The sequence below is a fragment of the Anser cygnoides genome, chromosome 5, assembly GCF_040182565.1.
Source record: "Anser cygnoides isolate HZ-2024a breed goose chromosome 5, Taihu_goose_T2T_genome, whole genome shotgun sequence".
Taxonomy (NCBI): Eukaryota; Metazoa; Chordata; class Aves; order Anseriformes; family Anatidae; genus Anser; species Anser cygnoides.
The window spans coordinates 54,210,243-54,235,027 of record NC_089877.1 but is presented as its reverse complement, the minus strand read 5'-3'; the positions used below and the strand labels follow the sequence as shown (position 1 = coordinate 54,235,027).

Below are 24,785 nucleotides of genomic sequence, written 5' to 3'. Positions count from 1 at the left end.
ATGGCATTGTAGAAGAGAGATGGTGAAAGCTTGGTGGCTGCTTTAAATAGCCCATATTTCATTCCTGTTTGCAAGAAGAAGGAATAGTCTTTTCTACATCAACTGGAAACTCACATGTATTTCCTACAGCCAAGGTTTTAGGGTTAGATTTTAGGAAAGCTGACTACACTTTGCCCTAGTAACACTGGTTCATACTTTAATTTTTGTGCAGGATATGTTCTAGCATCTGTAACAGCAAGAAGGATGTGCAGATAGTTGCAATTTTCTGTCTGCAAACTGTTAGCACTGTAGTAAAGTAACAGTGCAAAACAAGGGGCATCTCTTTGCAGTTAAGTGCTAACCATACACAAGTCCCCGTTCCACCTCCTCCTTCAACATATCCACCCGTCTCAGTGCTCAGTACCGCAGTCACACGAGATGTTCCTGGGCCAGCCCCAAAAGGCAGTCTCTCTTTAGCTGTGCAATACCAAACCTTCATCTCAATCTCCATGGGTGACCCTGCAGCGTGGCTGCTGGGACTGCTGGATTCCTGCTTCAGGTTTCTCAGCTTTTGACACTTGCCAGCTTTTGTACCCCGCACTTCTGAATGCCAGTCTGGTGGCTGGCACTTTCCACAGCTCAGTGATAAGAAGTCGTTGCACCAGGTTTTGGTCTCCCCCTTTCTCATGCATCTGTTGCAGTTGCACAGATGGGGGAATAACCACCCTTCTCCAGGTTGTAGGCTCTTTGGATCACTTCTGTCTTTGATTTTGGATTTCTGCTGAGGTTGGACAAGGAAAACCTCCCCTGTTGGCAGGGTCATCCTGAGCCTACCCCAAACCAGTGCTCCCAAACCTCCCTTCCACTTGGCACAGCACCCTGCCAACCCCTGCCTGACGAGCACTGTGTGATCCATTCCTGTGATGCCTGTGCCCACCTGAGCAGGGGGCTGTTTCCGTGGAACAAGCCTTTCACACAACACACTCTGCCATCACCCTGTTTCCACTTTGTGCAGCGACAGACAGAGCAGACCGTAACAGGATGAGTACAGACACAACAGAAGACAAGCGTCAGTGCTGAATGATGGGATTTGCCAAAGGACAAGCCAAGACGGTTAAGAAGCCGGGCTGTTAGCCAGTACCTAGAAGACACGTGGGATTGTGTGGGGCTCTTAGCTTCACAGCTCTTCACCACTGATGGATTTCTACAGCAATGGAATGAAACGAGACATGAGTTGTGCAGGTGCCACGGGGACAGCGTGACCATCCCAACTACTAGCCAGCCACGGAGACAACCTGTGCAGCTCACCTAGACAGTAATGAAGATACAGGCTTTTCAACAGAATTGCTCCTTTCCCATGGCTTCTTCCCAGAGTCTGTAAAAAAGAAATTGAAATGTTACTGTTTTTTGTTGGTTTTTTTTTCTCTATCAATAAAAAAATCCTGAAATTGCTTGTTTTATACAGCTGCTTTCATTCAGCAGGGGTGAGTGATTTAGAAAGATCCAGAAAAGCAGGAGTGGTGAATGAGGGTGGTTGCCTACATTACAAAGAAAGCATTGGCAAAGATCTGCTCGGTGATCCCTTTAATTAGGGACCAGACACTTAAATGATACTAAAAAGACATGGAATTGGAACAGTACAAAGAAAAGCACAATCCCTGATAGCAAGAAATACAGGCTAAGTGCTGCAAGGCTTAGTTTATTCAGTAGAATACTTATTTGTATTTTAAGTGAAAAAGGCTTATGTTTCTTGTCTGTTGGCAGAAAATGTGGGTGTACCTGAAAAAAAAAAGTGTGACCCCCTCAATTGAAATCTCCACAGAGAGAATTTATTTAAATGCTGTTTGCATTTCTAGCCAGCAGAACATTCCCCAAAACTGCAGTACAGATCCCTCCTTCCTGAAAGTGCCTCCTATTGCCCCAACCTCCTCCTCTGCAAACAGTCCAAAATAAAGTGAGCTGTTTCAGAGACCCGGATGACACACAGCTTTATACACAAGGGTTTGCTCCTCTGTGAGGTCCTGAAAAGCTCTTTAGAAGAATTATGGACACTCCCAGGAAATCTCTAGATCTTGTTTCTCTTTTATATGCATTCTTCTTTCTGCTAGCTTCTTCCCCTTCCCTTGCCAAACAAGCAAATAATGGCTTTGTTCCAAAAGGAAGCTGGAATGGTTAAATACTCATTCCCTTGGGAGAGATTTCTTTCAGCATGCATGAAAGCCAAGGCTGACGCAAGGCTGATTTGCTGATGCAAAGCTGGCTGGCTTGCAGCTTATCTACTGTGATACAATCATTTCAAATCATCGTAGGAAAAACATATTTTAGGGGCTCCTTAATTTCACCAGGTAACTCTCGAGATCAAGCCTACTGCAACAAGCTACTAGGTTAAGGAAGGGTAACAGCTTGAGACCCAAACCCCAACAGAACAGACCCGGACAGCTACAGTACCAAAAGTGGAATAAGTATTTGCTCTCAGAGGACTGGGGTGAATGATTTTGATGATGCAGATCCTCAATGGTATGTCTGGACCCCTGTAACTTGATTGGCTCTTTAGCCAGTTTTGAGGCTGAGAAGTGCATACAATCACCATTTCTTGGTGAGTACAGCTTTTGAAACAAAAGTTACTAGGAAAATTTTCCATTATCTACCACTGCTGTGCTCTGAAGGAGGACAAGGAACCAAGAGTCCTGAGAGATGCAGAAGACGACTAGAAGTCAAGTAAAGTGCCAGTAGTTTGATTTAATACCTGATGAATTTTGCTGCTGCTGGGTGGGACCTCGTGTACCGGGTGAAGGAGAGGTGCTAGCATCGTCCTAGGAAGAGAAAAACAGGGCATTACTTAATTCTGGAGGTGAAGCACAGAGTCCTCGTCTACTCTGGAGACCAGCTACAGTACGTACGGGTGGTACGAAAACAAGTTTTCGTCTGGCACCTCTGATAGGCACTGCTACCATAGCATGGGCTGAACTCCATTTAAACTTTAAATTTTCTCACTGTTTAGCATGGGAAAATACCTTTCTATTTTTTTCTAAGATGGACACTTTGTCATGATTCCACTGAATCATTCTCAATCCTGTATAGCAAACCAGGCTGAATTACCACTGAAGAGTGCCAGCTGGTGTTGTTTAAATATAAAACATTCATTCCCCAAATTTAGAAACTGTAATATGGAAACAGAGCCACCTGAAGGAACACTAGGTCACATCCCAGCCTTTTACACCAGTCACTGGTAGCAGTGAGAGCAGCCCAGGTACTAACAGAATACAAAATAACTACATCAGTCGCTTCTCCTCCTAACTAGAATGTTGAATACTACATCACAGATTTGGACTTTGTTTCATGGGGTTTATGAGTGGCAGGTCATAAAACATTAACCCATATTTTTGACATGTCGGTTTTATTTAATTACCCTCAGAACACACTCAGGAAAAGGTTTAATTGTGTATGGTAAAAACAAAATTGCGCCAAGTTTGACGTAAGATAACCCCACCACACAGAGTGCTCAAGACACACATTAAACAGATGTTCATTAAAACATCATTCTTAATAGTTTGGCGCTATCAAAAAAGTTAGAATGGGGACGCAGACTCCTGCAGAGCTTCAAGGAGAGAGTGCAAGAAGCAGAAAGACAGCAGAAGCTGAACAGTTAGAAGCTAAGTGGTGCCTTTCATCTCGGAGCGTATGGTTCAAAACGAGCCTTGGGGCAGGATTAAGAGTAATGGTTGCACTGCAGAACCAGGGATTCAATAAGCAAATTCCATGCTTGAAGCATTCTTGGAGGAACATGCAAAAAATAGCTGCTTTTCACCTTAAACAGTGCTTATTCCTGCTCTCGCTACAAGCTCTTCAGACTGGGGTGAGACCTGCACTTTCTGAATGGCATTCCTGCTGAGCAGCTGTTACCCTGTCTCTGGTGGGAATATCTCTGTACAGGTGATATGGAGCACACGAGATGCTTTATGAACTTGCAGCCATGGCAGAGAGCCTTCACAAGGGTACAGTCTGGCAACAAGGATGCTCTATGAGCAGCAACCCATGGGAAAGGACACAAAATTAATTCTGGCCTCTTCCAAAGCTGGAGAGATCTCCCATGCTTCAGCAGTTCAGCAAGTAAAAAGAAGGGTTTTAATGTGCATGTTGGACTCAAAATCGCAGCACTGAGTTTGGTGTAAAGATTGTGTCAAATCAAATCTCTTGCTCAGTTGCTTTCATGGACAGCATGCAGACCGACTACTTAAAACAGAAGGAATCCAAGTCCCCTGAAATTGTCCAAAGTCTCACTATAGTGTAAGTATTATGAACATGTATTTTAATTTTTGTATGGTCTAGTAGGTAATACACTGTTTCTCCTTCCCTCCCAGAGACATGTTTTACATGCACTCTAGGGTCTGCAGTGAGCTGATTCTTGCTTTGCACGAAGGATGGCAAACCAAAGTTACCCCACATGGCTGATGATCCACTTCAGCTCAGCTGAAGCCCCAAATTAAAAACAAGAGACATAGACCTGGTCTCAAGATGACTTGCCAGAAGGGCTCATTGCATCTCTTTAAGGGGCAAGAATCTATTGTATCCTAAGATACTCAGAGCAGAGCGTGAGAAAGCACCCATTGACCTGGTTTGGGCAAAACCTCACCCACAAATAGGAAGGCAACTCTTGTTTCTGCAGTGCTCTTCCCGGGAAAGGCAGAAGCAGTCACATTTATTTCAACCGATTGTGTATTACAGGGTCAGCACTGCTTGTCATTCCCTGCCGTACTCAATGAACGAGAACAGGACTTTGCAAGGCAGAACATTAACATATTTGCAAGAGCACAACTGCAAGGAATCTTTTACTTACATTTTGGCTTTCCTCTTCTTTTTTGTCAGCTGGCTTGTCTGACTGCGACGCTGCTTTCCTCCTTTGCAAAGGAATACGAGACAGGACACACAGTCAGCTCTCTGGAAGCTCATTTCCTGCACCAGGCATCAGCCTCCATGTGGGAAGGCTGATTCAAGCTTTGGTGGGAGTTATTATTTACTTAGCTCCTCTTACAGAACTTGACAAAGACTGAATACACTCGGTTGCGTAGGATTTTGGATGGAGGTGAGGAATCCAAACCTTAGCGATATGGCTCACGGAGAGGGGCAATATTTTGAAGCCGTGTTTAATAGAGGAATGCAGGGTGTGCAGAGTAAGAAATGTGTTGAGGCAGAGGAAGGAAGGAGAGCTGGTATGAAACTGGGTAAGAAAGGGATGGCTGCTCTCTAGGGCTCAGGACCTGGCAGCGTCAGTCCTACACAGGAGTTACAACCCAAGCCCCCACATGGGGTTTTCAGGACCAGGTGGCTCAGGTGAGTATTGCTGTGGTGAAATGTTCTCAGGCAGCTCCAATACCATTCTGTCAGCTGTCCTATGATCCCCCCATCCCTGTTCCCACCCAGAGAAAGGGCTGTGGCACTGCTCTCATGGGCGAGACAGTCAGAAAAGCCCTTCAGCCCTGGGAAGAGAGGGCAATGCTCAGCCAAGACCCAGGGTAGGAAAGCCCTGGCTGGAGACCAGGAGTCAGGAAAAAGGAGTGCGCCAGCCTGGGTTTTCAAGTGCCTTTGGTGAGTGGTGGCAGATTACTGCCGTCTCAAATCCAGTTCAAAGGCAGCAGCAACCCTGAGCCCCGCAGTCCCAGGACCGGCAGCGTTGGTGGTGCCTGCAGAGGTTGAGCGAAAACCTCACTCTGTCCTCCTTCTTCCCAAGGTGAGGCAAAGCTCCACGAGAAGCACGTGGCAAGGAGCTGCAAGCCACCCATGGAGCAATTGGACATGCGAGTAAACAAACATGTTTGTTTTTCTTTGAAGAAAGCATGGTGAAACCTCTTGGGTGCCAGCCACACTGACTGAAGAAAATGAAAAACAAATTCTTGATTTTCAAGCCCTGCTTAGGGTCTAAACAACACCCAAGGGTGCCAGGTACTGCTTCTCTTTGTAGACAGGGGAACTGCTGCTCCAGTCTCCACCTGACTTTTGGTTGTGATGATCCTTATCCTTACCCACCTGCAAACACTGCCCTTAGCAGGCTCTTTTTTAGCACACCAGTATGACAGGTTTTTCATTTCATCTTGATTCTGAGTTGGACAAAATTCATCTCAAAGAAAAAAATAAATCCAAATGGTTCTCAGAAAGGCTTCTGAGTTTCAATAAACTGACATGTTTCTATCTTTGCCAAAAGAAAAACCTCACTGGATTCACAGAAGAGGATTTGATGTAAATTTGGAGTAAAACAGAGGAGTTTTTATCTTCTTATTATATGCATGCACGTGCTTGTAGGACGTAAATTTGGAGTAAGGAGGAGTAAAGCACATTTATGTGTTTGTAGGACACAGTGCTCTGTAAGAACTACTTTCAGATATTTAATTGCATTAATCATTTTATGATATCAGATCAGAAATAATTTTTATAGTCTTTCTATAATATTTAGTTGGCATTTCTGAGAAAAAAAAAAAAAGGTTATAATGGTTATGAACTCGAGTCAGGGAAATACTTGCCCTGCTGGGACCAGTGTCAGATTTATGTCTTTCAACAGACTTAACTGGGCTAGAAACGATGGTGGGTTGTGAGATGATAGTACATTATTACACTTGTACTTCGGGTCTCAATCAAGCAGCTGCTCCCACGGGGGCCACTAAATCCAGAGAGCGGTATTTTACACCACCTGAGCACGCAGACACATTCTCTCCATTCCTTACCCAGCATTAGGCACACTCCCTGCTTCTGAGCATGTGGTTTTCTGCTCAGAAGAGGGCCCTGAGATCCCACACTCATCACTCAGCAAATTTTATACTGCACATGCTCACTTTCAAAAACACCTGCCTTTCCTCCAGGCTGCCAGCTTGCTAAAAGCCACCTGAAACACTGTGCAGGTTCTCTCCTTTCTCCACGTCATCACAAAGAAAAAGGGCTTTGCAGCCAAAATTACTCCTCTCCAAATCAGTTTAACATCCTGTGTCTGACATCTGACTAACATTTGTGCATGGCCATTGACTTCCTTAGCTTTGGGAAGCGAAGTTGAGCATGCAGCTCTGCTGATGGAGCTCCTGGGAAGGACGAGCAGCTCAGTCATTCCCAGAGCAGAGCAGCACGGTGCTCACCACAGTGCAGGTTTTTTTGTTAAGGCAGCAAGGGGATTTGATCCTGAATGTTTGAAAACTGCCAAAAGCCATGCTTGAGTACATTTTAAGCTAGAACCACAGACATTTGTAGGAGTTCTACATCTAACCATATGAAATGTCCATTTAGATCTCCTATTTGAACACAGCTTGTCACCCAGTTACCCTCCTCACTGAACTTTACTTTGTTTACAGACATCTTCCAGTTCAAGCAAGGTCCGTTTTGACATGTAACAGTACAGAATAGATCAGAAGTTGAACCAGAAAATAAGTATTAAAAGCCATTAAACTATTTTAATTCTGAAAAGACACAGAATTACATATTTAGTATTTCATACTGTTTGTAACTGTATTTGCAGCTTTGCGTATTAATTGAATGCTTTCTAAAAGATTACATCCACAGTCCGTGCTCAGAATTCCTTCTGAAATGACCAGAACATGGAATAAAGTTGGAATCAGACCCTCTGCACTAGGATCTGTGTTCATCCTACACAATGTTATTTAAAATCTCCATTTCTGCATACCATAAGACTGTACCTACCCTTTGTTATCTTAGTCATCCTTTTGTTTCAATATTCATATGTAAAAAAAAAGTCTTTAGAGCTAAAACTGAAACATGTATCACTAGGAACTTGTGAATTACTGTCTAACAGAACATTACTGGTGGAAGGAGGGGGAAAAGAGAAAGCAAAAATAACTGAAATAGAGAGCTTTTAAATATCTGGTAGCTTGATATATCACGACTCACCTTGGCAGAGAATAACTTGGCTAGACTGTCTGAAAACACACTAAGAATCAATACCAAGTTACCTGCCAAGATGTTGTCCTGTTACTCTGTTTATGTCTTTGGGCCCAGCATCCTGAATGAGCTGCATAAAATTTATTTGTCTAGGTTCCTTTCACAGTTTATTCTTTCTGAAAACTGTAACTTCAAAATAGATCTCGTAAACAGTAAAATCACAGAGAATGTATTTGCCACTGTCTTTGAAAGTTGCCACACTGCAGGCTTTGCTACAGCATCTAAACTCTGTGAGGTACCTTTGCTGCAACACCTACACTTTCATACCAAATGCCAGGAGATGTGGGCAACTAGCAACCATGCAGGACCTGGCAAATTGCAGAGAGGCACCGAAGTGATCCATTGCTCACAAAAAATACGAGCACCTTGTCCCATCCAGTTTGCTGCAGAACTCATGCTAGGGCTTACTTGAAGTCTAAGTACAAACCTTTTTGCCAGTAATTTATTCATTTCTTCCATTAGTCCTCCGCCACCTCCTCCGCTACTTGTTCGATTGGCATCGCTCTTGGAGACCCCACTGGGGCTGGACCCTCCTGAGCCATCTTCTGGCTTAAGACAGAAATAAACATTGGAATTAATGAAAAGAATTTAATTTAGAACCACACCCTTAATGATTAGTTTTCCTAATTATTATCAGCAGCGATCACAATCACAGCTCAAAACCAGAGGCAGGATGTGTTCGGGGTTGGAAAGGAGACCCACACAGACCTTAGTAAGTCCAGGAGCAATCTGGATGAGGCAATGCATATGGGCGAATGATGAAAAAACCCACAGTGATGTTTGTTAATAATTATGTTTAGGTTACGTAACCCTTACCGACGTGGACACTTATTTATGCGAGGCCTCACCAGTCTACGCTGGCTTTTTGAGCACGGTGGCTTTAACCACTTGTAACTCTTGTAAAATACCAGCAAACAAAACAAGGGCGGACAGTGCAGAAGTAATGAAATCCTGGCAGAATCCTGGCAGAAGAGCCCACCTGGGGGCCGCCGTGCCCCCTCCTTACCCGTTGAACTCTCCTTAGTTTGGCACCAGCCAGAGCTGCTGCGAGCCCCGACACCGACCCGTCTTCACCGCCAGCCCCCTGGCCGGCACCGGCCGGCAGCGGGGGCGGCGGGGGGGGCGCAGCTCCCATGGGTGGCGGAGGGACTGGGGGGGGTGGCGGAGGGGGAGGGCCCCCAGACGAAGCAGGGATCACCGCAGCCCCGCTGGGATGGCCGGGTGGCAGCGCCGGGCCTGAAAAGCAGAGAAGACGAATTACATACGAAGTGCCATCTCCTCCGGCCCACGCACGGCATCATGAGCCCTGTCCCCGGGCTGCGACCTGGCGGCACAACGAGCGAGCGATGCCAGGAAGCACCAAGCACCTAGAGGAATAGGGAACGGTGGATGGTCCATCAGCTATGGTTGTGTCCTCCTGAACGGTGTTGCAGCAATGGTCAACGAGCTGCAGTTGTGTTCTGCAAGACCCCATCACTACCAACCAACCTTCCCCCTCTGGGCCAGTATTTTATACTGTACTGAATCCAAAGCACAGACAAAGTGGCACCTTTCTTCTGCTCTTCTCATAGTTTTCTGCACGTGGACAACAAGCCGCTCTAGGCTTTGCAGCACTTTGCCTGTAATGGGTCAGCTGAATGCGTACACCACCAGCAGGGTATTTCCCTACATTATGCCCTCAGAACAGGCTGATCTTGATATATAATCACAGGTTCAATTGTTCAGTAAGTGTTATTTTCAAAGACAGGAGGGTTTTGACCAAGCAACATTTGGAAATTAACACTAGCAGCCTGGTTTTCTTCTTACCTAGGGTTTTTCATAATATTACCTTATTTCTGTGGTTACTTCTGCATGATTTCACGCTCTTGATTCCATTCTTGAAGTGAAGCATAGCTGCTATTAGAAATACTTTAAACGTTTCAAGCCCTCTTTGGTTCACAAACATAATAGCTAGTAATTCATTGTGGGTACAGTTAATTGTAATTGCAAAACTACACACACCTAATTAGAGGCCAGCCTGAGGCAAAAATTGAACCGAGTCAAAATAATGGACTGATGTAAGTTTAAAATAACTTTATTGAACTAAATGGATTTCAAGGACTTGTATCAGCTGAAGGACTGAGCCTCCAGTGGCTGTAGTAATATTTTTAGCACTAAGTGGAAGGAAATGTCTCAGTTTTATTCCTTTTCTAGGCACATAATTTAAGCATTATATGTGCTTATGGACAGGAATGGATCCAAGTCACAAAAAGTATGATCTGAATTACAAATAGGCATTACTCATAGTTGCTCACACAGCAGGCTTTAGATGAGCACTAGGAATCAAGACCATATGTAGAGTGCAGACCCAAGCTCTTGATCTGCTTGCATTGAAAAAGGTTTGCTGGAACAATTATAGTGACAAGACCTCAACTATTAATGCAGTTTACACCAGAAAGAGAGTTTCTAGAAGGAAATAAATTATATAAGCACGTAAGATTCTGCATAACTCCAACAAAATCAGTGTTGCATCTTTTACTGGTCAGAAATACCGCTTAAGTGAAAGAATAAAAATCCCAGCCTCTACCAATATTGCTACACAGACAACAAGTCTACCGCAGACCTGGCCTCCAGCTTCAGAAGAGCCCATCACTAAGTTTGGAGCTGAATGAACAGAGGCTTTGAACGAAGCTCGCTGCCAAATGCAATTTGACTCTGCCGAATGATATAAACCTCCTCCTGGGCTAATACAGTGGGAATATGCATTGCCAACAACCCAGCTACAGGGCCCTGGCCCTGTAATTCTTGCTTTTTGTCCTGCTTTTATCTGAGAAGGTCCTCAGACCAGTCCTGAGTACCTTCTATGGTTTTCTACCTTGGTTTCAGAAATCGTGTACGACAGGAGTGGTCTTGGGTTTCTCAGGTCTCGTTCTAGTGGTCATGGGCAGTGCGAATGCGGCTTTGTAGGTAGCTCAAAGCTAAGCCTTTTACAGGTCACAACTCATTGAAAATCAGTACTTACTCAAGTGGGAAATGGTTGATGAAGTCATGTAAGGAGGGGTCCTCCCGGGCATAGTCACCTCAGACCCAGCAGCGTAAGGGGGAGGCAATGGAAGACAGTGTGACATGGGCTGGCACCACTGCTGCGGGGGGCGAGGTGACGGAGGGGAGGACAGGGACAGGGCCTGGCCAAAGGAGCCGGGGGGCCTGGCAATCACGGGCAGCTGGGAGGAGGGTGTAGCTCCTAGGTGTGGAAAGACAGACCCAGGCACGCTTCTCACCTGGGTCCTAGGGGAGCCTGAAGCAATTTGCACTTTGGGGTGGCCATTCAGAGGTACGCCGGCCAAGCCTTCTTGCCCTGCTTTACCCGTGGGTTCCCTGACCCTGTCAAGCGGGGCAGGGATCACAGGCAGGATGGTGGGACCGCGGGGCTGCAGGACGTCACCCCTCTGCCTTAGGGGGGCATCATTTGTGACGGGGGCAGCAGAAGTCCAAGGAGAGCTGCAGAGAGAGGAGCGCCTGAGGGGCTGGCGAGAAGCGAGGGGAAAGTGGGAAGGGTGGGGAGGTGGCACAGACAGCGAGGTCCGCGGGATGCTTGGCATGACGGGCCTGTGGCTTGGGCAGGCTGGAGGGGAGGATCCCGAGGCTGTCGGCAGCTCAGAGGCCGAGTGTCTGTGCAGGAGCTGTGGGGGCTCGCTGGCTCTCCCCGGGCATCGCAAAGAGGATTTTCGAGCGAGCTCTGGGACAGCAGGAGGGGAAGGGACAGCTCTGGCATGGGGGGGTGGCAAAGGGGAGGCACCAGAGGCAGGAGCAGGAGGCTGGTGCTGAGAGGGGGGAAAGCACACGCCTATCTGAGGGGTGGGAACTAAAAGAACAGAAAAGACAAATGAAAAAAAGGATAAGATGGGCATGCAGAGAGGAACGAAACCAAGGCAAAGCAGTACGGAGAAAAAGGGAACAAAAAATAAATGTGAACAGAAGCACAAACAAAGCAAAGAGGAGATGGCACAGACTCCAGGCTAGGGGCTTCCAGCCCTCGGCAGAACTGGGGGCTGTGCAGAGCAGGACCCCACGGCCTGGGATGGGCTGTGTGCTCCGGTGCCAGTGAGCCCCATGTGAATCCGTCAGGGTCTCCAGCGTCACCCTCGCACCAGGGGAGCTGCAGGGGACGCACCGAACACAGCAGTGGCCACCCTGTAGCCGGGAGGGGACACCCACAACGCTTCAGGGGCCACGTCCCACTTCTTGTGGGTGCCCAGGTGGGATTTTGGCTGCGCTCCCTGATGCAGAAGAGCACGCGGAAACCTCTGCCCAAACAGAATCTGTCGACTTACGTCACTGGCTAAGGTATGCGTGCATCTGAGCTGATTTCAAGTCAAAAACAACTGAGAAGTTATAACTGCTGAGGAGAAAACACAATTTATGTGGCCAAATTAACCACGAAAACTTCCACAAAAGCCTAAAGCAGACCATCTTGGCCCAGTTACTGCCTTCTTTCATGGAGGCAGAGCCATACTTCATAGTTATACACTATTCCTGTCTTCCTATTCTTCGCTCAGCCTTGTGCAACTTAATATGCTATAGAAGATTTTCATAAGCTCATTAAATATGTATGTATTTTCCATTAAGCACACAGAAGATTCCTTACTTCATGACTACAAAATCCCCACCGATGAGACTCTAGGGCTCTCTTTTGCTCTGCGCTGTATTTGGCTTTGTGCCGCAGGGCGACGGGGAGGCCCTGACCTGGGACAGCCAGCACGTCCACCCCTTCTCGCTGACATCCCCTGGGAATGAGGAGTCGCTGCCACCTTGGCCAGCCCCACCTTGGTATGCCAAAAATCCCCCTCTGCTTAGCAGTTTTGGCTGGCCCCTAATCTGCCTAGCTCCACCTGCGTGGCTCGGACATGAGCCTCTGTGAAACAACACACCATGCCCGAGTGCATTTAAGTCCCTAGCTGCAAATGCTGTAAAATCAAATTCTTACTAAAACCATTGTTCCAGCACTGGCACAGGCTGTCGAGAGAGGTGCACGAGTCTCCCTCCTTGGAGGTATTCAAAAGCAGTGTGGACATTGTCTGGACATTGTCACCTGCTCTAGGTGTCCCTGCTTGAGCTGGGGGTTGGACCAGATGGCCTCCAGAAGTCCTTTCCAACCTCCACCATTCTGTGATTCTGTAATTTTTAGCAGTCTAGCTGCCGCATAGCACCACAAAAAAAAAAACAACTATAGCTAAAGGAGACATGCAGGGAGAGACTATAGCTGCTTTGTTTCCAGGTGTTTGATACATGCCTGTGGTAGAGGTTCTTCTTTCCAGGGATTCCTGGCGCTGTTGCTGCTGCTCCATCACTTGTCTGAAACAGCAATGAAAAAAACCTCAGTCATTATGTGTTCCTTATTTTTTTTTTGTCAGAGCTTTATGCACTGAGAGGCCCTCAAGCTGTACATCTCAGGTAGGTGAGCCAGTCCTCCACACAACCACTGTTCCTGCAAGATGGACGTGGTCTTGACTTCACTTGCCCTGGCCACAGCGGTGCCATTGCAGGTGCTGGGGACACGTAATCGGGACAGGGCCTGGCACCTGCAGGACACCGCAGATGCTTGAGTCACGAGCTGGTTGATCCACACCAGGCAACTCTGCAACGGGTCCCTTGTTGGCACAGCAGGGCCTTGCAGGTGAGCAGAGCGCTGCCACGCTGCCAGGGAGGACCCGCAGCGCTGCTTTTCCTCCACATGTGTTCATCACAGAATTACACCGCTGTTCTGTGCATCCTCAGGAGCTGCCAGCTCCCGGGTTGCCCAGGCAGGGAAATGCACTGCCTAGCACGGAGGAAGGAGCCTTTCCCCAGGCTCTGCTTTCCAGGGACGTGCAGTTGCCAGTAGCTATCAGCAGAGGTCTTCTCTCGCACGCTTTAACACTTCTGCGGAAATAGCTGTCACTGCTGCCCCTGCCGTGAGCCCTCCCGGCCATTCTCTAGTTAAAAATATTGACAGCTAAAAAAGCCACTTATTTTTACCACACACGTGGATATGAACTGGGGCTTTCAACAGTACTAAACCACAACTCTGAATTACCTTACTGGAGCATTTGGCAATAAGGTCTATTATCATTTTCTTCCACGATTTCTAAACCAACGTTGCCTTGAATTTGTTCCACCTATGTTTGGGCCAGTCTTAATTGCAAAGAGATTTCTTTCTTTTTTCTGCAAGAAGTTTTTTTCTTGTTTTGTACGGTAAGGCAAGTTTAATTAACTACAGGCAACACTTCTATGTTGATTCTTTACATAATACTTCAAAAAGATCTCCCTGTTGCATTTTTGCTTACTTGTACTTTCAAATGAGTCTGCTATTTTTAAAGAATTCTATCTTATTTACATGCAAATAAAAAATAAGAAAAAATACCCAGAAAAATAAAGTTATGTTATGTAGGAACTAAAAGAATGTCTTAATTTGCAAAACAATTTTCCTGTGTTTCAATTCTAATTCAATAGATGGAAAACATAGATGGAACAGAAAAATTCACAATTATAATTATTCACTGTGGAGAGATCAATCTTAACCTGGCATTATGTTCAGGACATGCATTTCACTGAACACAAGCAATTTCTGGAAAATCATTAGAGGCATCTCAGAAAATTATTATATGTGCAAAGTGCAAAGGGGAAACAGTTTTGAGAAACAGCCTTGGCTGGCTGATTCCAGTGGTTTCATTTCAGCTACAACAATCTAAATCAACAAGAAATCTGTTCTTCAGCTTGGCTCATACTGGATAGTTTTGTGCTGAACACCTATGCAGCAGCATCAGTTGCACTTCTAAAATTTCAGTGGTGAAGAGATGTACTAAAAATTCCCTAAGCGTACTGTCCCCTATGGTATCTTGGCACTTACTAGCAAGATTTGATGATAAAGGACTTAACGTGAATTTTCCTCTTTAAACCTTGGAGAAATTCTAGGTTTATCTGGAGGACCAGTGTGGAAAACTCCAGCAAGACAGACTTGGAAAGGGAGATGGGCAAGACTTCAAGCCGCTGAAGCCCCTGGTGTAGACGCCAGGGCTGGGTGCTCCCCAGAACAAGGGTACAGCCACAGGCATTTGAAGTCTTTTGGGCTGATAGTAGCCTTGCCTGCCCCTGGGCAGCAACAGCTTGTATGAGCCAAGCACACCCTCCCACGTGTGCTAAAAGGAGAACTTCTTACACTTTTAGGAAGTCAAATTTGTTCCAGTGGAACTAAATAAAGACCAAGATTTGCACAAGGCTGCTTAAGGAGTGTGCCAGGAGTAAAATACAAGAAGGAACAAACTGCATCCTCTGACATACAATATATTCTTTTCACATTTGTGTAAAGGTCTTTAAAAAACTTTAAAACAGACCAGTTTGCAGGGCAGTTACCAGAACTTGATTTCCTTGCCTGCTTACGAGATATTCAAAAAAAGCTAGGCCTAAAATTAGGGCTGCTCTATGCTTTAAGAGGGCGTTAGCATAATTAAAACTGAAAGTCCTCTAGTGCAGATGCAATAATGTCTAAGTGCATCTACTGGCAGAGCTTATTCCAGTCCAGTGGAGCAAAAGAAGCTTTCCCAGAACCATGTGCCCTGTAGCAGTGGAAAAATATCTACCCAAAGGGCTCTTACTGTCTCCAAGCAAACAACCAACCAAAAAATAAATAAATCAAATCACTATTTTTTCTAAATTAACTGGTCACACTTTGAATATACAGACTCAGACACCTAAATTTGGGGTCTGAGTTTCATGCAGTCTGCACTTTCAGCAATTCCCCCTGGCTCGATCAAGTTTGGGACCATGTCTTCCAGCCAGGCTGTGCAGCACGCAGGTGTGGAGCAAGAGCTCTCCTCTCACCTTTTTGATAGCTCAGCTATCAAAGCAACCCTTAATAATCCCGACTGGCATATCATCACCCACTGAGGCATTTAATAGTCACTTTCAATAGCCATTTAATAATCCTTGTTCAACCTCAGGCCATTTGGGAGCAGGGAACTAGTTTCCTTACACTTTACGTGCAGTTCTTGGAGAAGGGAAAAGAGAATTGTATGGAGGGCTGCCTGTAACAGAAACCTAAGCACCCATCACAGCCTGTGTAAGAGCTATACATGGTTTTGTGTAGGGGGCAGTCAGAATGGTCGTCCTGGAGCATCAACACAGACGACGTACTGCAGCACTCCATCTGTGCTGCTGCAGGAGTGTGCGGCACCAGCTGCGCCACTCACAGGGCCAAGGCACTCGCTGGACCTACAAGGGGGCACCTCGCCTGCTCACAGGTTGTGCCTACAAATGAAGGCAGAGCCCACTGAGACCTGAGCCTCTGTCACCTCAGGCCAACAACCACCATGCTGAGCTGCACCTGCAGGTCTGGTTGCAGTAACCGCCTTGCGAAGCTATTTATTATCCTAACCAAGCACCCAGCCAAGTCCTCTGAGCCAACTGCGCTCTTGCTGACCCTCCTCTGTTTACAGAAGCAAATGCAAACACAGCTTTTAAACAATCACGCACCAAACGGTGATCAGCAACAGGTCCTGCTGGTTCCTGTACTCCAACACGCTCCTGGTGAAGGGAGGCTCACCAACTTTTAGCTACGCATTTTTGGGGAGAACATGCTGTGGTGTTTCTCATAGAGCAGGCTAAACACATTTGCAGTAAGCAGAAATACGGTGTACAGAGGTGCCTTTTTAGCCTATACTTCAACAGGGAGGCACAGACCTGGCTGTGCAGTGCTGCTGGGCTGGACACAGCCGATGCCAGGCAGCCAGATCCCAGCTCTGACAGCCTGGGTGGCCGGTCAGACTAGAAGACCTTGTCCAGAATGGGACAAGTACATCTTCTGCTTGGCAAGGGAAGCTGAAGGTACTGCTGCTACAGGAGTCTTGGCTGAATCAGCAAAGCTGAAAGGGGAACATTGCCCTTATAGCTTGGTTATGGAGAAGGCATATAAGGAAGGACACTCCTGCCCACCTTCCCCTTTGGCATCAAGGAGACCACTGCTAGCAGCCAGAGAAAAGGCCACGTGTAATTACGGCACTAAGTCGAGGCATGCATGTAAAGGTGACGGGTATGATTTTACAGTTTCATTTATTATCCTGTTTAGAGCAAAACATTCATAAAAGGAATGGGATATGATATAGGAAGTAGCCATAGGCAAAGTGAGCCTAAGTTATTATTGACAGGGTATATATACCATCAGTGCTTCCTGGGCAACATGACTAGCAACGGCCAGTAAGCGATCCAGAACAGGGAATGGTTAAGCTTTCTCAACATGCTGAGAAACACACACGCTACAGATTGCTTGTAAACGTGTTTTGTCTTTAACTCTGAACATGCCTCACACTTGGCCTTGAGCAGAGTTTACCTAGGGCTTCAGTTCACTTCACCCTTTAAAAAGTCATTACAGAATTATTACCAATAATTACAAACTACTCAGAATCAACATAAACCAGGTATGAGTAGGAAGAAACAGTGCTTACTAGTGAGCAAGGACTGCACACACATCAAATTACAAACTAGAAATCTACCATAATTGATGAACCCAACTTACCTCCTCTGTGCTTCCATCTCATCTGGGGATGGCCCATTCTGGACCTGGCGCTGGGCAGCTGGACCTACAGAGAAAACAAGAGAATGCTACTGGGAAAGCAACCGACACTGACCTTTTCAATAAACACTTCTGAACAGGGTAGGAAGACACATGAGGTCCCGTCCCCAACTTGTGGAACTGGACCAAATTCCCCATAGTTAGTAATGCCACCTGTTTGGACCTTGGGCTTTGGTGTGATGCAGCTGCACACACACATATATGTCGAATATTTCAATAAGCAGACTTGTGGGTGAAAGAATTTCAGAGTTTAAGTCGGTTACCCCTCTGTCATCGGCTAAAAAATTCCATCATGCCAAGCCTCAGCCATGTTCAGCACTGATTTGATCACAAGAAAACTACCTTTGCATAAAGACTCACAGTACCAAACAGAAGTCTGCCCTCTGCTTGGAGAGGTGGCTAAATATAAGTGCCAGTGTTAAGGAGGATGTTAAGAAGGATGCCAGAGGATGAGGCTGCAGGAACCACAATTCTTTTTTGGCAGTAAATTATGTCGAAGTATAAAGGAGGCTCTAATGATCCCATCTTAATCTGGTACTTTGGCATGAATCTTCTCTTTCATCTAAATGCCCAGAAAAATGAGGCCTTGTGGCCAATTTGACTAGTGCTAGAAATGCAGAAGGAGCCTAGCACCAGGCTGCCGACACCACAGAAAACACAGGCTCCTTTTCCCTGTAGGTGCTGTCAGGGACCAACTGGGTAGGTTTAAAACCAAGCAAATCAAACCAAATCAATTTGGAAAGCTGCTCGAAGAAACCTTTTCAGGGCAACTTTGCAGAGCATATCTAGAAGTTGGGATTACGACTTTTCATCATCTGCAGCTTTCTTGAGCTGATCTCACCTGCATAGCTGGCAGGTAAATAAGTAACCACCATAATCTGCCAACAAGCCCATCTTAATTTTCAGCATGAAGGAGCTGCAGTAAATTCAACAAGTTTACTTCTATTTTCTGTTATGTATGTGTACGTTAGCAGGATTGGGACCGTACTGAAACTAAATACATAGCCTCTGGTTGTAATGCATGGTTGCATAATGAACTCTGGCTTTAAAAATTGTCTGTGGTACAGCAAATACCTGATATATTCCTAGGGCAGACCACAAGGCAGTTCAGACAATGCTACGTGAAATTTTTTCCCTCTCTTCATCGAAATAATTTAATTTCACTCCTTTATTCACAGATGAGCTCTACCCGTTAATAAATCCTGATTGTTTATATATATATATAGAGAGAGAGAGAGAGAACCGTAGATGACTGTTTCAGTTGGCAGCATTTTGTTGTTATTATTTGGTCATAGTGTGAAATTGAAGCACATAAAGCTCATCATTATGTTTTGAAATTGCAAATTTCTCCATATTTTCTACAGAAATGCCCTCGTCTTTGGACAGACGCCCCTCCCCCCCCCCCCCCCCCCAAAAAATCAGAAGAAGCTACTTACAACCTAAATAAGTAAAAAACCAACATTCAAAAACTCTTTACAGAAGCAGTGACAAATTTGCAGATATTTCTATTTGTACATTAATTTAAAAAGACAGGCAATTTTTCAGATGCACAGGGTACATGATTGCACGGACCCCAAAATGCCCTAATTCTCTCTTGGATATCTTAAAATATGTAACAGTACTTTCTGAATAATGACTAATTCCTTTCTTTTACAGGTTGAGATTTCTTAGACATATCACCACACTGCAGCAAAACATTTGTTCCCATAAACCTTTTCCAAATTCATTTTTCTTCTCTTTTACTGGCTTCTATGCGTTCACTTTGCTTGGCATGATTTTCCTCTTTAAGTGCTTCAGAAGTGAAGCACTCCAAAAAACTAGACAAAAGAAGGCAAGCGTGGATAGAAGAGGAGGAGGAAGCTCTCTCAGACAAGAGGCAGAGGAGTAGAAGTTGATCAGACACTGCCAGCTGAGGACGAGCAGCGAGCTCAGTGAACTGGAAGTGATAGGAAGGGAGTTTGAGGGAAGCTGTACGTGGTGGTGTTGTGGGGTAAGAGGGTGTGCAGGGCAGTTACAGCCCTTGCTACCTGTGTCCCAGCTCTTCCTGCCAGCAGTGGGGAACACACCATTTCAGCACACGTTTTTGTAATGCTTGAGTTACCCACAGCCTTAAGAAATAATTCCCTCTTACAACCTCCCTGTGATCTTACTGAAACCAATCTTTCTTCTACACTAATATGAAACCTTCATTTGCAAACCCTGAAGAAAAAGGTTAGACGCATCCTATTTTGGCGACCAAGATTTTGCTGAGGCTGACCAATACACTTAAAAGTCCAACCCGAGCTTTCAGGTCTATTCACTGCCAGAAGCACAAATGCTGCCAGATTTATTTCCAATCTGGAGCTGTGGGCAGACCCAGGCACACCACCACCTGATGTGAAGTCTGCAGAGCACTTCGCGTTGTGCAGTAGTGGAGCTCTGTGGCTCTCTCGTCCTTCAGCTTGCTTTTAGCATGCTCTGCTCAGAAATCGAACATGGGGACTATTTTTATGCTTGGTTTCATAAGTGTATGTTCTGTGGTGCACATAGAGCAGACATCTATTTGACGGAGTTTTTTTAAATTCAGGCGGACCTTTCTGGGTTCCTCTTCTCTCCACCTCCTCAGGTATTTCCCAGACATGAGCAGACACGAGCAGTAGGTGCTCTTGCAATGGCATCCTCATATAAACGCACGCCACAAGTGGCACCACAAGCTGCCTCCGACCCTGCCAGCCTTTGGGAGCAGCAGCATGAAGAACAGCACTTCTCAGCACAACCAGGAGGCCGTTTTGCTCCTGACCCATCCACAGCAATCTTAGCTGTGGCGATCTACATTTTTAGCAATCTAATTAATGCAGGAGATAGGCTGTGAACGTCCATGTTTCCTCGCTTCGTTGCTTTGTAATAATTAACTGCGCTTTATATAAGCATCTTGTGACTCAGCTCAAAGCAGATTTTGGGAACACACAGAAGTTTTCCATTTGCTTTTTCTCCTCTAGCTTATTGGAGAAGGTTTGCCAGCAGGATGCTCTGGCTCTGCCCTTCCCTGCTGGCTCCAGGAGGGCAGCGGCACTGTCCCCATGGCTGGAGATGGTGAAGGGGAGCTCATGGCAGAGGGGCACCGCTTCACGGCGGGGTGACGGTGTCTGTGTGTTAGCGGCTGCTCCTGGCACCTCCTGCACCACTGTGCCCTGACACCCACCAGAGATTTACTCACGCTACAACTGCGAGCACCGCTGGCTGAGCACATGCAAGCAAATGGCCAAACCTGGCCCATTTCCCTGAGCAACTGGTGGTTCTTCAGTACAGAAAACCCAATGGGACCACCAGCAGATCTTTGATTTGTTTTATGCACTGGAAGCAGAGCAGGGGCTCTGCAAGCCCTATAGCCTTGTGGTGCTCACAGACCAGTGTGATGAACGTGGTGGGCTAGGGGAAGGGTCTAGGGCCAGCGCTGAATAGGAAATACAGCTGAGATTGAAAAATCACAGTCTGCATATGAGCAGAACATGATGGTTTTGCCTGAAATAAAACAGCAGACTACGGCAGGAAGAGAGGTGACAGACAGACAGATGCCTCTCCCTGCTGCTGGATCATTTCAGCTTGTACTTGGATTACGGGAAAATCAGGTTCAGGTCTGCCCCATCATCAGGTATGTCCTAGGATCGTGCCACAAACATTTGCTTATTCTGACCAGAAGAGATCATGCCAGGTTACAAGTTCCAGCAAAGCTTGTTTTTTTTTTTTTTTTTTTTTTTTTCCATAGAAATACTTCTCAATAAATTGGCATTTTTTGATGGGAAAAAAAATGTCAAAAATATTTCCAATCGGTGCACCATGGCAGGGCACTGAGCTGTGCTACTGCCAGCTACTGGTGGCCACCCTGCAAATCCTCTCTGTTATCGGGAAAGTGCATTTTGGTTTCTTCACCACCATCTGCCCCTTCTCCTGTGCAGGTCTGAGGGGCGTTACCTGCTCCCAGCAGTGCTGCTGCCCATCGGGCAGCCCAACAGTGCGATGGGGATGTGAAATCAAGCGGGCTCAGGCTCCGCTCTGGCAGGATGGGGGAAGTTTTCTGCGAAGCATCGCTTCCCAGCGCCCACAGCCGGGTGTAATTTTAGCTCCCTTGCTGCTGTTGGGCAATCTCACTGCTGCCGGGACTGTCAGCACTTTGTCCAGCTGCCCAGGAGACCTCAGCCCATCGCCGCAGGCGGGGATGCTGCTGTGTCACGTCAGCGTGACGCCCCGCCACGGGGTCTGTGTGGGGTGCAGGCGCTGGGGGTCCACCCAGGGGGAAGCAGGACCTGCTGTGGGCCTGTTCTGGCTGTCCTGGTGGGGACAGCAGGTCTTGGAGATGTCCTGGCACGGTCAGAGGCCACCAGGCAGCACCCACCAAGGCAGCCGGCGCAGGAAGCGGGCACAAGGCCGCTGTGCAGCGACACTGTGCTCAGACTCATTAGCAGAGACAATTATCCCGGACAAAACGCCAACCTAATTAGCCTAGATAAAGCACAAAGATAAAGCAGGGTGCCTGTACTGCTTCTGGGCCCCGAGCTGGTACGAACAGAGTTGGATGACACAGCAGGTCAGGCAGAGCTAAGTGCCCGTGGCCGGGTAAAGGGCTGCGAAGGGGGCTCACTGAGCTGCAGGCGGGCAGAGCCAGAGCCCCTCGTGTGTGCCACCGTGCCACCACAGTGCTTGTAACCCAAGTATTTGGGACATCTCACCTCATCTGACACGCAACAGCCCACGGGTCAGAAACGCTGCAGAGAGCGTCCTCTGAAAGGGCTGAGGCAAAGGACAGTCCAATGGGGCAGTTTTAAAAATGTTAATGCCATTAGGGTTTTTTTTGGTGTGGTGCTAGCCACGCAATAGAGCAGCTACAGCCCCGAACAGGACCCTGTTTGCTCATCTGAGTCACAGGAAGCAGAGCGAGGGAACGCAGCCACCAGGCAGCAGGGCTGGGTCCAGCGCCACAAAGCCTGCTCTCATGGCGTGTTTACCTCGCTCCTATTAAACATTAACTCCAAACAGAAACAGTTTCAGAGAGTGTTATTCACAGGCTGGGTGCCTCCACAGCATTTGTAACAGAAGACGTTAAACACCGTCTATAACATCATTTACACGTTGACCAAACCCTTCCTCCAAGAACTGCAGAGCTTTACCAGCCTTAATGGGCTTCGCCAGCCCGGGGAGGGAGAAGTTAAATGCCTCCATCACACCCAGACCATGTCTGCACAAGCCAAATTTGTTTGCATCAATTTACCTACAGGTGAGACTTGCTACTGACACAGCTAAGGCACTCATTCTGATACAGACCGAATTAAATTTGGTTTGACCTGAGGCCAGAAGAGCGCGGTGAAATGAGCATTTCCAGGCCTGTGCCAGCAAGGAGCCCTCCCCTGGCTCCCTCCTGTGTGCCCCGGTGGCTGGCAGTGCTGCCAGCCTGCGGCAGTGAAAAGTCAGCATCCCCTAAAAGCATCCCCCAGCAATGTTGTACACAACCTTGTCTTACCTCGTACTACGCTGAATTGTAGGAACTGCCCGATTAACAGATCTGAAAGGTGCCTCTCCCAATATTTCAACCGCCTTACCTTCATCTTTATCCTTTCACCTGTACAGGTTTACAGATTACCTTAATCTAACATAAAGCAGGCCTTACTTAAACTGAAAGGAGGGTGTGAGCACAGGGGGTCTGTATGAACTCCGTTCATTCCAACTACAAACTGATTTCCCATTCACTGGTGGAACTTGCTGGTGTAGATAAGGTTTGAGGACAGTGCCAAAGCTGGAAAAACAAGCCTGGTATTTAAAACGGGAATGCCCAACCCTAACAGTAGTTCACACCTCCCACAAATTAACAGGTTAACGAGTTAAGCTGCCTCAGTAGCAGGTGTGTGCACTGTGCGCGGTCTTTTTGTAAATTTTCTGTTAGGGAAGTCAACAAATGGGAGTGCAGGGCATGCTCGTGCATGCTCGACAAGCCTGATGGGACAAAGGGGATGCAGAGAGGAGTCACCTGATAAAACTGCCACAAGAGATCCCGTGCTGCAAGACAACAAGAAAGAAACCCTCTTTGGTGCACCAGGAGCGCTAGTGAACACAGCAGCATGAAATCAGCGTGCCTTTGAGTCCACTGCTCAAGCTGTTAATTCAACTATTTTGCATGAAATGTGATGGTAATTGTTTGATCCTGTATGTTTATCCATCATGGCACTGGCATTGTATTTATGAGCTTTCATGCTGGTGTCTTGATTGAGATGGGAAAGAAAAGCTTATTTTTTTCTGAATGCAATAAAAACCTTTTTTTTTTTCTTTTTCTTTTTTTCCTGAATGTAATAAAGATGATTCGGTGCTAAAGCAGCTCCTGTAGAAAGCACCTGTGCTCTGACAACAGGGATCGTATTTAATATGTAAAGGGCATGGCTCAGGTGCACTTCATCTCAGCAGCAGTGCCTTAGCACAGGAGCACAGCTTGGGTTACCTCTCACGTAAAAGATAGCTCCAACAGCTTTAAAAGAAATTTATAAATACCTAGAGGTGACTGTGTGAACAGGAGGCATTCCAATGAGGTGGCTCCAGGGCTATCAGGTCAGCATCTCCCTGGCTGTTTAAAAGCTGCAGGAGCATTTTTGCCTTAACTCACACCTTTCCCTGTAACTCAAGTTTCCACTCGACCTTTAAAAACTTGCGTGAAGAAACGGAGTTACTCCATTCTGCGCAAAAGCAAGAGCACGCCTGGGCTGTGTGCATGCCACTAGAATAGCACGAGCTGGAAAACAGAATCTGCAGTTCCCTGGGCAGAGGGGATGGCAAAGCCATGGCTTTTCTCTCAGGAAGCTTTTCCACCAGTAGACCCTGTGCAGCACCGGCTGGGAACGGGTGAGCCCCACTTGGCTCTCCTAGAAGCAGAGCACAGCCAGCAAGAGGAGCACGGGGAACAGCCACACAGGTCGGGGAAAGGTGGCACTGGAGCATCCCAGGAGGGTTTTGTTTGCTGCTCTGAGCTCAGAGCGAGAGAGAAATAATTCAGTGACTGCTCCATTGTGCGCTAATGACACGGAGGTGGATAAGCCAGCCAGCCACCTGCTACGGCAGCACTGTGAGCACCTCCTTCCTCCGCAGGGGCTGCTGGCCTTGTTTCCAGGGGAGCTTCATCATACACCAGCATCCTACTCAGCCAGGGACTGATTGCTTCTGGTATGGGAACTGGCTCTGAAAAATTGGTGTGTGCATGGAAAGCTATGGGACTAATTCCCATTTTTTTTTTTTGGAGGAAATAAAGGCGACGCTGAATTTCTGAGGG

General features: G+C 46.8%; 2 protein-coding genes across 7 annotated transcripts in view; both read right to left on the bottom strand.

Moving 5' to 3' along the window:
- EVL (Enah/Vasp-like) overlaps nt 1-24,785 on the bottom strand; it is a 146,492-nt gene that overhangs the window by 3,080 nt on the left and 118,627 nt on the right. For 5 of the 6 annotated variants that reach the window (XM_048069736.2, XM_048069733.2, XM_048069727.2 and 2 more), the window contains exons 4-11: nt 17,444-17,507; nt 13,187-13,248; nt 8,921-9,150; nt 8,342-8,463; nt 4,817-4,877; nt 2,726-2,792; nt 1,288-1,354; nt 1,121-1,183 (exon numbers count right to left, since the gene is read on the bottom strand). In XM_048069736.2, the coding sequence (XP_047925693.2) occupies nt 1,121-1,183; nt 1,288-1,354; nt 2,726-2,792; nt 4,817-4,877; nt 8,342-8,463; nt 8,921-9,150; nt 13,187-13,248; nt 17,444-17,507 (736 nt within the window). The remainder of the gene's footprint in view (nt 1-1,120; nt 1,184-1,287; nt 1,355-2,725; nt 2,793-4,816; nt 4,878-8,341; nt 8,464-8,920; nt 9,151-13,186; nt 13,249-17,443; nt 17,508-24,785) is intronic. The other variant, XM_048069728.2, reaches the window with a different exon arrangement.
- Nucleotides 9,973-13,180, bottom strand: LOC125183453 (ena/VASP-like protein). Its single transcript, XM_048069738.2, has one exon. The coding sequence runs from the start codon at nt 11,802-11,804 to the stop codon at nt 10,905-10,907; it is 900 nt and encodes a 299-aa protein (XP_047925695.2). The 5' UTR covers nt 11,805-13,180; the 3' UTR covers nt 9,973-10,904.